The 13,351-nt window shown below is 37.8% G+C and overlaps 1 protein-coding gene across 2 annotated transcripts in view; it reads right to left on the bottom strand.

The window, feature by feature from the left end:
* The window catches only part of fras1 (Fraser extracellular matrix complex subunit 1), a 139,243-nt gene that overhangs the window by 3,460 nt on the left and 122,432 nt on the right, over positions 1-13,351 (bottom strand). For both annotated transcript variants that reach the window (XM_053674449.1, XM_053674450.1), the window contains 20 exons: positions 13,050-13,209; positions 11,048-11,216; positions 10,574-10,820; positions 8,748-9,092; positions 8,286-8,446; positions 8,053-8,200; positions 7,757-7,962; positions 7,231-7,387; positions 6,609-6,809; positions 6,317-6,504; positions 5,773-6,048; positions 5,288-5,520; positions 5,013-5,173; positions 4,641-4,855; positions 3,159-3,309; positions 2,771-2,878; positions 1,997-2,156; positions 1,795-1,911; positions 1,508-1,674; positions 295-500 (listed from right to left, as the gene is read on the bottom strand). In XM_053674449.1, coding sequence (XP_053530424.1) covers positions 295-500; positions 1,508-1,674; positions 1,795-1,911; positions 1,997-2,156; positions 2,771-2,878; positions 3,159-3,309; positions 4,641-4,855; positions 5,013-5,173; positions 5,288-5,520; positions 5,773-6,048; positions 6,317-6,504; positions 6,609-6,809; positions 7,231-7,387; positions 7,757-7,962; positions 8,053-8,200; positions 8,286-8,446; positions 8,748-9,092; positions 10,574-10,820; positions 11,048-11,216; positions 13,050-13,209 — 3,776 coding nt within the window. The remainder of the gene's footprint in view (positions 1-294; positions 501-1,507; positions 1,675-1,794; positions 1,912-1,996; positions 2,157-2,770; positions 2,879-3,158; positions 3,310-4,640; positions 4,856-5,012; positions 5,174-5,287; positions 5,521-5,772; positions 6,049-6,316; positions 6,505-6,608; positions 6,810-7,230; positions 7,388-7,756; positions 7,963-8,052; positions 8,201-8,285; positions 8,447-8,747; positions 9,093-10,573; positions 10,821-11,047; positions 11,217-13,049; positions 13,210-13,351) is intronic.

Genomic DNA, 13,351 nt, shown 5'->3' with positions numbered 1-13,351 from the left:
TTTTAACAGAAAATACAGAAAACTGACTTAAAATGACGGCAGACAGTAAAAATGAAATGTTCAACTTGCACTAAACCTTTCAAATCTATCAAACATAACCAATAATCTCAATGAAATCTACACAGAGACATTAGAGCCATGTAAAGAGTCACAGTTCAGAATTCTAAATGCAACTAAGTGCAAATTTAAACAATAATCTCGAATAAACTTGCGTTTCCTCCAACCAGCAACACAGTGAGCAAAAGGAAGCTGCCAGACCATAGTAACAGAGTGCAGAGACTTGTATGAGTTTACCAGGAGCAGGAAGCGATGTTTGAGGTGCTTGTTAGGCTGGATACAGCCATACTGAGGCCCCTCGTTGTACAACGTGCCCGTTGGGTCGAAGAAGGGTACATAGCCATCACGTCCTGTACACAGATAAACCTTCTCCAACTGCAGCTTGTAGGCCGAGTTCAGATTCTGTTCAGGATTCCACAGCACCCTGCCGTACAGAGTCTGGCCTACACAACACCATAACATGACATGTATTTATACAGCCATTACTGCAGTTATAGTATAAGCATACATTTAGTACATTAATTAACACTAATTATTCACTTATCTAATGTATCATAATGTAAATATGATCTAAACAGTTGATGCCTTACAGCATATTTACGAACTTATAATGTATATCCATGAAGTAATTCAAACAAACATCCTGACAAAAGGAAAGAAGACTGGTGTTAATAGCTTTTATTCAGTCCATCACTGCATTTTTAGTGTGCATCGGCATTACCATTTTAACCAGTCACGCACGGATGTCTACTTTCATAGGGTTTCTCAACTGCCAGTACTCATTCTACATATAATCTTATGGGAAACTGGCATAGCCACACACACACAAAAAATAATAATCAGAAAAATTTCAGAAAAGTATCGGTGACGTCAATCGTCTTGTGAACAATCAATTAGCAGCTCAGGAGACAACTATGTTAAGGGGAAAAAATTATCTTGTTAATGACTGAATATAAGGAGATTAACAACAACCTTTAATTGCCAATATTCCAATGTTGCAATATAACTAAAAATAACTATTTTGGGGACATTCAACAGTACACATTGTGAAAGTACGGATTTAATTGGCTGTATATTCTATAAGTCGCACAAGCAGCTCCTCTTCTCAGTTCCTCTAAACCAATCTTTATTCAAGCTTTATTAACAATAGTAATAAATCTGATCTAGTGCAAGTTAGGCTAGTTAGTTAGCCAACATTAACTATGACGGGTAAAAGCATTGTCATGGTTACACTGCACATTATGTGAGATACTTTTTTCCTATAAAAACTAAAAAAAAAAACTCCCCAGCCAGTTCTTTTTGTAACCTATGTAGCACGCTCACACAGTAGAAAACAATAGAATAAAATAATTCTGGTCAGGCTTTAACTGAAATCAAATAAAATGTGCATAGAAAAAAAAAAAGATTCAATATAAAGCCAAATAGCCTCTACAGAATGAGGAAGAGTTACCCATTGAAAACGCTCCCTTGTAGTCCATCTCTGCCATGGACACGTCTGTGGTTGCAGGATCCATCATAAACACCTTCTCGTTGTTGCACAGCTGGAACTCGGTGTTGAGAGAGTAGACCACAGGAACAGGACGATTTGTCTGCTGGAACGCAATGGGCAGCAGGAACCTGTTGACCAGGGAGGGAACAGAAGTTGCAAGACCATGTCATAGATATTAATGTCACCACTTAATTATTTCAACACCGGTCTAAGCAGAATGAAGCATGTATTCATTAGAAAAAACGCACTTCTCAGGAGCGTGGGCTGTACAGGAGAGAGGCTTGTCTCCGGGATCAATCCACGGCTGAGTGGGCTGCACTGTGCAGGGAATTAAGAAGACTGTGTATTCTCCAGAATAGTCCTTCCTGGAACACACAGGAAATACATCATTAGCTTTGGGAAGCTAGGAACACCAGTGTGTCCTGAAATAACAGGATCTGTGTTCAGTACCTGCTGTAGGAGCTAGTGGCCCTCCACAGCTGGTATGGCGAGTCAAAGGTCTGTGCACTCCACACAAGCTGCAAATCAAACTCAATGCCCCCGAGGTGATCCGGTGCCATCAGGTGAGATTTGTGCCCGGGGAGAGTATGATGCTCTGGAACAAACTGACCTATAGGACAAAGATGTATGCTGTGTTGTAGCTGTTTCAGAAATATCATTTAAAGACATACTTTGCATAGTTTAAAAAAAGAATTAAAATAGTTCCATCCACTCACAGCTCTCTTTAGTTTGAATTGTGCCATGAAATCTGCAGGTAAATTACTTAAAAAAAGCAACATAACTCTCAGAAACCTATGCCTATTTTCACTAGTTTTTGATACCCATGTTTAACACTCAAAATACATATGTAGTGTAATATTTAATATAATTTTTAAAAGATTATAATAGATGTATGGGTTTACTACGTGTATTAAATGTATGATTGGTGAAAAGCTAGTTTGAAAGCTGTGGACTTCAACAGTAAATAAATAAAAATACAACACTTTGAGGAGTGCTGGATTATAATCCAAACAGAGTAACAAAAAAACTTCTTCTTTTTTTTTTTACTGCTAAACTGTGAAGCCATCAGTGAATTTTTGTCGTTTTAAGTCACAAGTATCTGCAACAAGACAGAATTTTACATATACATAATATATAAACAAAATCTATAATATACACTTGAAATTTGCTCTCATATTGATTCTGACAGATCTGTATAATCAATACATAAAGGTGTTAACGCACCCCTGAATTTAGCATGCGTTTTAAACTCGATCACTAGCCGGCCATCTTCTTTGATGAAGATTCTGATGATCTGCAGTCTGGCTGAGAGCACGCTGTCCGTCTGAATGCCTGCAAGAGGGCGAACGAGAACAGATGCATCAGTCTTCAGAAGACGGACATGGACTAAAGAGTGCTTAGCAGCTGGTAATATTTACAGCACATGGTTAAAATAATACAGAGCAGAGTAATTATATGGTTATAAATTGGGTCTGGTAGTGATCAGGTTTGGCCCAGAGACAATTCAAATAATCTGGATTAGGTGAAAGTGACACTATATGAAAGTGAATGAGGTGGATGTAAGAATGTTTTTGATAGTTAGCACTGCTACTAGTACTAATACAACACACACCTGTCCTCCACAGCACAGTATCATAGAAGAAAGAGAACTCCATCTCTGTGTGGTGCTCGAGGGAGGCCCAGCCTCGAGGCGCGGTCACATAGATGTAGGACACATAGAGAGGAACCTGCACTGTTAGAAAGGACTGTGCTGAGTCTCTCACCTGTTGAAACAAACAAACGCATACACTGTACAATTACATAAAGCCGAACTGACCACAAGCAAATTAATCTCAATATAGTCATATCTAGAGACCTGCTGTATAGGATTTGAGTCAAATTGTATGTAAATGGCCTACTCTTTCACACAGGGCCTACCAACATAGCAACAGCAACAGCTTTCGAGTGGCACACACAGAAAAATGTGTTTCTCTTTTTCATATATTTCAATCAGAAGCAAAGTTATAGAAGTTTAAAGTATGTATCATTTGTATCGATTTGCCATTTAGCAAACTTGGACAACTCAAATTACTTCATATTCTTAGACCTATTTGTTACAACCCCTTGCAAAAATTATGGAACCACCACACATAGAGGATGTTCACTCGGCTTTTTTACTTTGCAGCAAACAAACAAATGACACAAAACAATTTTGTTTAAGAATTTGTTTAAAAATTTTAACATTCTGGCTTCATGAAACACACTTCAAACATTCAATAAATCATTATTTTACTTAAGGCACATTTTTTCCCCCAGATCAAGCAATTTGCATTTCTAAAACAATTACCAGTGTCTAAAAACGCAAATTAGTCTGCAGTTAAAAGAGAGTGCTTACAGACCTTAACTTTGGAGTTTCTAAAAGGAAACATGGCCCCAACAAGAGAGCTGTCAATTGAAACAATGGAAGGGATTATAAAACGCTTTCAAGAAGGAAATCCAACACAGAGTGTGATAAAAGATGTTGGTTGTTCCCAGTCAGCTGTGTCTAAAATTTGGTGCAAGTATAAACAAAATGGGAAGGTTATAAAAGGAAAACATACGGGGAGACCGAGGAAGATGTCAAAGTGTCAGGATAGAAAGCTCAAAGCGATATGCCTTGAAAATAGAAGATGCACAACAAAACAAATGAAAAACAAATGGGCGGAAACAGGAGTCAATGTGGTCTGGACAAAAACATGCCATTAATTAAAAGAATTTAATTTAATTTGTTTGAGGTACGTTTCACAAAGCCAGAATGTTCAGATATTAAACTAATTTTTTTGTGTCACATCTGTGATTTGTTTATTTGCTATGAAGTGAAAAAGCTGGGTGAGCATCCTCTAAGTGTGGTGATTCCATCATTTTTGCCAGGGCTTGTAAGTTCTGACATTTGCTCTGTGAGTACAAAATGATTTAAATAGATTTTTTTTTAATTGATGTTTAACTAAATGATTAACTAAATCTAAAGTTGAGTGAAACATCCACTGTTACGAAGTGTAAATAAATGTGCTAATGTGTGCACATTGTATCGGGTGAGTAATTGAATGCATTTAGAATATGTATTAGTGTGGCTAACCTGGAAGTCAGCAGTGACCGATCCCCCACATACGTCGATAAGTTCGGTCATGTCATAATATGCATCGAAAGTCCAGATGCAGCTCTTCAGATTGAGATGCTTGTATAATTGGATAGTTCTGGGCTCACGGATGTTGGGGTTGAACTGGTAGGGCCTATCATAGCCAGGACCCAAGGATATGCTATCATAAGACACATCGTCCAGGAAGCCAGTTTCTAGAAAGCAGAAAAGTTGGGTAAGAAACACACCAATATATAAAAGAAAGGTCAAGTGAGTATTAATTGAGTAATATTTCAAAGATTAAGATTAAGCAAGAGTTTGATAGAATGCCTTTTGTGTTGTAAGAATACCTCTGCAGAAAAAGTTGCTTACCAGAGATGCCTTGCAGGTCTTTAAGGGTAACTAGGTTGGAGCAAATGTGCTGCTGGCGGTAAATGGACTCGGAGAGCAGGAAGTGCAGATTGTGTAGGGGCATCGTGGACACCAGAGGTAACATACCATCCTGATGAGGGATCTGAACTGAGATATGGATCCTGTAGATCAGGCAAATCGGATCTGTGGTTATTAAATGCTTGCAAACAATATGTGCTTTTAAGTCTATATTTTGTTAAGTCTGTGTTTTGTTAAAGTGTCCTTTATCTACACACCTGTTGGGATGCTCTTTGTGTTTGACGTCCAGGTATTTTAGTGTGGCGATAAAGGATTGGGCTTGGAAGCCACGAGCAGTTCCAGTGGTCACTGGGGTGTGGCATATGGAGCCTTCAGTTCCAATGGTGACGATGTTGCTCCTTAGTGGCGTACCCAGGTGCCCAGCCTTATCTCGTGCCTGAGCCACACAACGCACATGGAAGCGCCGGCTGAAGTAGATACTGTCCAGAACCTGTGTAGTAAGTAATCATGAAAAACAAAAGACCTGATAAAATCATTTTATACTTTTCTACTCTGGCACTCTAATCTGCAAACTCTACAAAAAAAAGACTCTGAAACAGTAGAATACATCAGAAAGTGCTCATAGCATGGTCAATCTGATACTATGAACAAGGGAACAATTCAAAATAATCTTTTAGGTAATATGCAATGTTTTGCATTCTATAGATGGAAATCACTTTCAAAAAAATCTACGAGGACAAACCATGTGGTTGACGGTTGTATAAGGTGTGTTGTCCGTGACTGTCTCAAATGGAGACCTGGATCCACTGCTGTCAGTGGGTGCTGCCACCTCCCAGCTAAAATGAACGGAGGTCTGGTTGATGCCGGCCTCCTCGCAGTGCTCTCTCATTACTGAGTACTTAGGATAATGGGGGTCACAAGGGGTCACACAGACCAGAGGGTAACCTGGAGATGGAGACTTCTTACTGTTCTCCTTCGTCACCTCCTGGACATAGTCGTAGTCGGAGAGCGACACTACCTGCATGAGAATGAGAATGAAACCCTTTGAACACTGTACGTGTGCTCAAATGTTCTTACAAATCGTTATCGTGAAGTTTGTAACATTATCGTGAATAGAGGGTACTGTAAACTAGGAACTGGTAATAACTCAATTGGGAGAGAGACAAAGAGGGAAAATTCACTGAAAATATGAAAGCTAAAGTTAATATAACGAGAGTGACTAAAAACCAGAAAAAAACAATGGTCCAATTTCAATACATTAAATGGTGCTGAAAACCAGGTCTTACGATTGGAGGAGCAGGAAGGATTAGACTTCCTGCAGCTTCCTGATCGAGAATAGTGACTGTTGCCATGGTAACTTCTCCAAGTACAGCTTCCACTGGGTCATCGGGGCCGAGTACCAGCGAGAACGATTCATGCCACTCCCGCTCCTCGTTGGACAAGATCTCAACCTTGAAGAGAATGTGGTCCACACCTAGGAAACAACCAAAGGAAGGATTTCAAGGCCACAAGGTACTATATGTCTACAAAAAAAGTTCACTGATGCCACTGAAGAATGGATTTAAATTTTTGACTAACCAGGGCTAAACTTGAGAACGCGACTCTTAGGGTTATAGTCTACTCCAGACTGGGCTGATCCGTCCCTGGTGCTGCAACGGATCTTGGAGGTGCGGTCCAAGTCTCCTTTCCTGATGACTTTAATATTCAGGACCTCAATGCCATCCGGACCAGGAGGCTCTCGCACTTGGTAAGAAGCTTGTTCAAACTCAATCGTTGGTGCTGTTACATAACGTTATAGAAAATTAATCAACACCTTCGGAATTCAACATCTCTGTGGTATATAATAAAAAACTACACGAATATTATCAGACAGCATTACACCAATCCAATTAGTTCATATTGCATCCGTCCTCAATAATGTGGATGACGAGATACCATCAGTGTTCATGTTAACCTCTTAACCCGAAAACACTGATGTGGCTGACAGTGAATAAGTGTAATAATTAGAATCAGTTAACCCGGTCTGACTTGTATACAAGTCACAAAAAAATAAAAATAAAAACACTTTAATCATCATCCGAAATTGAAAAGATCTTCTGATGCAGATGATAACAATCACATGACAATCTCTGTCTGGAGATGTGGAACATTACAATGTCTGGAGGAAAATCTACATACTAACTGCTATGAAAACCCTTACCATCCTCATCATTAGTGACTGTCACAGTGACAATGTCATTGACGCCGATCATGGCTCCACTCCAGTGATCCCCCTGTGGTGTGCCTAGGTGGACTTGGAACTCTTCCTCGGGTTCAAACACTGAGTCATCATTGATGTGCACTGTGCAGTTCTTCACCTGTAGATCCAAGGTCCAAGCTTAGTGCGTTGCAATGCAAAGTCATGTATAAGATTTTATAGAATATACCCACAACAAGCTGTATTCAGATTCAAAAACTTCAGTTCAGCATTTTTTCCCCCCCTTTGCTATTAAATGTAATAAGATGTAACATAATCTATTTAAAAATGAAAGAAGAGTAATATTGCTGCATTAATAGACATGCCTTTGTTTCAGGTCTATAGTTAAATCTGAATACGGACACTTAATTACATGTGCGTAACGTAACCTTCAATAGAGTCGTAGGAATCGTTTTATGAAAACTCCGTATATGTTTATCACTGAGATCACATGCATTCTTGAGGAGGTGAAAGCAGGAGACAATAGCACCTTCTCTCCATTGAGGAAAACCACACGAGAGACATCTGCGTTCCTCCTCTCCTCAAAGTCATCCATCACCATCGCAGACATGGTGCGCGTGAAACACCGAACTGAGGATTTGTAAGTCAGATCGCCCGTCCTGACGATGGGGATGTGCAGGACTCCATCGTTTTCCTTGACTGTATATGCCACCTTCTCAAACTGCATACTGGGAACTGAAAAAAAAGAATCAAAAGGTTTCAGATTCATTCAACACACTTTAAAGACAATGCCATGGAATGTGAACGATTAGTAGTTTTACGTACGATCTTGTGTGCTGTCAACGATAGAAACTATAGCCTCGTGAGGTTCTGTAAGAACAGCGCCATTAGGAGAGCTGAGGAAGACGATGAAAGACTCCTTTCCTTCAATAGTGGGGTTCTGGATGTCATCCATGATGGTCAAACTACAAGTCTGGAGAAAACGAAGATGTTTTTTTTTTATTCTCTATCAATGCAAATATTGTGTAAAATAATTCCTTGCAGATTTGTTGTAATACCTCTTCAGTCTTGCCAGGCTTGAAGTGGACTTTCTTCGAGCTGGGGATGTAGTCCACTCCAGGAGTGGCGGAGTCCTGGTCAGCTGGACGGGTGGCACACCACACTGACGCCACGGAGGAAAGGTCACTGCCCTGACGCAACACCGGGATCTCAATTGTGCCTATAGGAAGTACAGCAATTTTTTTTATTACAGCATAAAGATTATCAGCTACTGTATATCTGTCTACTGGATATGAAATGATATAAAATGGCAAATTGAGAAATAAACAAGTAATGGCTAACAAGAAAGCCTAAGTAACAACTAAACCAATTAGAAACAACTAAACTGCTAATTGACCTTATATGAGGAAATGGAAATATTTCCACAATGAATTATGAATTTAATTTGACTATAAAAACCTGTACCGTCAGAGCCTGGTGATAGTCTGTGATAGTCAATCAAGAAAAACAAAACTACAGACCTGCGTCCTCACTGAAGCTAAAAGACGCATTGCCCAGGAACACAGTGGAGGCGTCATTGGGGCCATCGATGATTACTTTTGCCACTGTGATGTCCCCCATGCGGGCGTTATCAGAGGCATCTGACAGCACCAGCTCGAACTCCTCAGACGACTCGTACTCGCTGTCATCGATCAGCGCGACATCACAGGTAGACATGCTGACCCCAGGGCCCAGCACCACACGGTTGTCTGAGCTCATGCTGCGACTCTTATAGTCAGAGCCTGACTCCAGAGCGTGGACGCTGCTGCCTCGCGCTGACCTGGGAATGGTGTAGCAAAGAGCAGAAACGGTGCTGCTGGTGTCACCTAAGAGATGAAGGAAAACATATCATTCAGATTATGACATGCAGAGTATGACTGTGTTTAGGTCAATTATCAGTGTGACACAAGCAGCTTAAAATGAATAATTAAATGAGGGAAAAATAAAACGAAACATATTCACGCAACATATAGTGGAGCTCTTGCAATAAGAAGACATGAAAAAATACCTACCAACTCTTATTATAATACAATCTACAACCCCAATTCCGAAAAAGCTGGGACAGTAGAGAAAATGCTAATAAAAACAAATAGGAGTGATTTATGAATGTACTTTGACTTTATTTTAAAAAATGTATAAAGACAAGGTATTTGATGTTTTTCCTATTCAACTGTATAGTTTTTTGAAGATAAACGTTTATTTTGAAATTGATGCCTGCAAGACGTTCCAAAAAAGTTGGGACAAGGCAATTTAGGACTAATAGTGATGTGACAAGTTAAAATAAGAAGGTGATGTGAAACAGGTGAGGCAATCGTCTAATCATAGTATATAAGGAGCCTTCAAAAAAAGGCCTAGTCCTTCAAGAGCAAGGATGGGTCGAGGCTCGCCAATCTGCCAACAGATGCGTCAGTGAATAATCCAACACTTTGAGAACAACATTCCCCAAATACAAATCGGTAGAATTTTTGACATTTCACCTTCTACAATGTACAATATAATTAAAAGATTCAAGGAATCCGGTCAAATCATGTTTTGTGGAATCGTGTTTTGTGGAATCGTGTTTTGTGGTCTGACGAGTCAACATTTAAAATAGTTTTTGGAAAAAACAGCCGTCAGCCATAAGTGTTATTAAAAGAAAAGGTGATGCTACTCAGTGGTAAACAGTGATCTGTCCCAAATTTTTTGAAGTGTGTTGCAGTCATCAGATTTGAAATGAACATATATTTTCAAAAATACATTACATTCATAAAGTGAAACATCAAATAATATGTTAATAATGTGCTTTCAATATAGTACCGGGTCAACTGAATTTTCAAATGACTCTTTGGTTTTTTTGGGTTTTTTTTTTTTGCATTTTCCATACTGTCCCAACTTTTTCAAACTTGGAGTTGTAGTAAAGATTTCAGTACAGGTTTAGCTGTTTGTTGTCTCCGAATATCAGTATTAAACTACTAATCGATTAAAATATAGCTGTACAACCTGTTGACTTTATTTTTTTAAAAAAATGTTGTGACACCAGAACATTAATGTAAATGGTCCTGTGCTAATTATTCAACTCTTAAAATATTACATCAAATATTCATGTAATTTAACCTTTCAGGGATCCTGTTCATGGCAATTATTTTAATAATAAGAAAATAAACTGTACGCATACTACATATTCTCACAAATCCACAAAATGCTGTTGCGTATACAAGAATATATAAAGAGCATAAAATCAGTAAAAACTATATACTCAGTAAAGGACCCATGTTTGACATTTTATAAGATCAACAGAACGAATCATGGAAGAAAGTATGACATGTACCTTTTCTCTCAATGGGAACAAAGATGAAGCCGCTGCTCTCGTTGATGTGGTAGGTCTTTTTGTCAAACTGCAACGTGGGCTCGTCCTCAGTGTCATTGATGTTCACTTTGGCACGGGTCACCTGACCCAGCAGAGCATACACGGGCATGCTCAGCTCCACCATAAAACTCTCGATGTTTTCAAACACCTGGTCATCGTTGATGATGATGGTACACACTTTGGTGTCCTCGCGCTCATCAAACTGAACCTGCAGAATCAGGGTGGATAAATGATCTTTCCTTAGAGAGAATGCATTTATATCTTAAACAACAAAGCTAGTGCTTCACTGATGCGATGCTGGAATCTCTCAGGAACATAAAATTAGATTGTCCTGGAGTATAAAATGAAAAATATGTGCCATTGTATTAGGTCTAGGTTTATATTCAGTTATATAACTGGGAATCAGATAGTTTGTGCGTGAGTTAAAGTGTGTACCTGTCCTGCATGCTCCACGTAGTCATGTTTGCCAGGCTGAGAGCCAACAGTGGAGGTGGAGCTGGCAGTTCCCTGCTCAGTGCGGCACAGCACGATGGCATACTGGTTCAGATTTCCGGTCCTCTTTACGGTCACTGCCACAGTGCCCGCCTTCTCACTCACATTATAGCTGCACATACGATAAACCACAGTATTCATAACCATCCAATTAACAACAACACAAATGTAAATCCTTTCCAATACTCAGGGCCTAAGTGCTTTTCACTAAACTCCAACAAATATACTGTAATACCGACATATCAGTCATTTAAACTTCCCAGGAGGATAAATCTCTAAAAATAACGACACTGAATGCTTAAAATGTTCCGGTTAACACTTTCTCTAAAGCACAAATTTATCAGTCAGTTGGTAATGATTACGTGTAAGTGTTTTTATAAACTATAATAATGACTCATAAAGCTCTAACAATATTCTATAAGCAATTCCTTGCTAATTAATTACTTGATGTAATGCATGTGTCAGTGTCACTATTCATCATAATGTCATGTTCTCTACTGCACAGCTCTATAATAATACATTTTCAATTAAACAACATTATAAACTTTTTAAATGTCATCACTGAGTGCATCAAATAAAATCAATGATATGTTATGATGATGTATCATTGACTTAATGGTAATATTATAAATTCTTCCTTGTTATAAGTCAGTTTTAAGGCACTGTTGATTTCTAAAAGCATTTTTTATCATTTTTATTTTTGTAATGTGATATGGAAATTTTCCATTCCTGATTAGTTACAGAAATGACAAAGACACACATATCTTCGAGAAATACAAAGCTAAGTGTTATATATGTGTGTCCATGTCCTATTTTGGACATTTTGGAACATTTTTGGAAGTTTTGTGTCTTTACGTTATGTATTTTTATAATTATTCTGGAATTAACTGTTTGTAAATGTTTTATATTGTTAATAAGTATTACAGTTGCTTTATAATTATAATTTATCGACAGGTCATTATTAGTAAGATAATTATTATTAATAATAAGATTGCACACTACAGCACATGGCATTATAATGAATAGTGAAACAACACTGTTGTTGTAATATATATATATATATATATATATATAAAATCTTAATAATCAAACTAATGATTGGGAATCTAAAACGTTCTTTATTCTGATTCTATAGTGTAGAAGTCATGAAATAAAAAAATCTATAACAAAGTTTGTACAAAAAAAATAGGGTGCCCAAACTAAGATTATATATATATATATATATATATATATATATATATATATATATATATATATATATATATATATAAAAATAAAATTATAAATAATAAATTATATCGATTTTTTATTTTAAGACTTCTACATTATAGGTGGAATCAGTACAAAAAACATTTTAGCACAAAATTAAATGTTACAAAAAAATTTTTGTATGTCATTAAAGAGAGCAGAATATTATGTAAGAAACACTTTTCAGACAAAAAAAACAATGAAGGTTTCTGGGTTTTGCTGCAAAAATAAGAAGCAAGTGCGACAGTCAAAGTCTCCAGAAGAACCGTGGCTGGTTCTACAAGATGCTCAATAAAACTTACAGCTCATTTCCTTATAAAACTGCACTAATTCTATCCGAGGCTAAGGCTCATCTCATCAAATATCGTCTTTGTTTCATTTATTACTGTTTACTGATCTTTATAGTATTTTTTGTAAATGGAGAAGCATTTAATTTCATTATTTATGAAGGCATATTTACTCTACAGCATTTCATTGAATAGGAAATAGCAAGACTTTTGCACATTACTGTTAATGCACGGAACAGTACTAATAACGCCTTTTATATACAGTATATAGAGTTTATAAAAATGGAAAGTAATCATTACAAACGTACAAAGATTTTAAGCAGAATTATAATGATTTACGAATACTGTCTTCATAGAAAGCACTAATACATTCAGACTACGGAAGAGTCCATGTTTGGACTAATGTCCACCTGCTATGCTCGAAGCTGATGAGGGACCACTGAATGTGGAATACGTTGTCACTGACGATATTGGGCTTGCTGTCTTTCACGAGGAACTTGAAGTTGTCCATGGTCTCCTGGACACCATCACCATTTAGAACATAGCGAATGAGACCAAGGTTGACATCCGCTGTGGACAAAAAAACAACACAATTCAGTTGACTCTAGAGATATTGATTAAAGTACTGATTAAGACCTTTTATTAGGCTGAACATCAGTAAAAACGACAGAAATCTCTTTCATACCGCATGAAAATGTGAGAGCAATCTCAG

Source organism: Ictalurus punctatus, chromosome 22 (assembly GCF_001660625.3).
Source record: "Ictalurus punctatus breed USDA103 chromosome 22, Coco_2.0, whole genome shotgun sequence".
Taxonomy (NCBI): domain Eukaryota; kingdom Metazoa; phylum Chordata; class Actinopteri; order Siluriformes; family Ictaluridae; genus Ictalurus; species Ictalurus punctatus.
The sequence above is the reverse complement of the archived record's forward strand: the minus strand, read 5'-3'. Positions and strand labels throughout refer to the sequence as shown.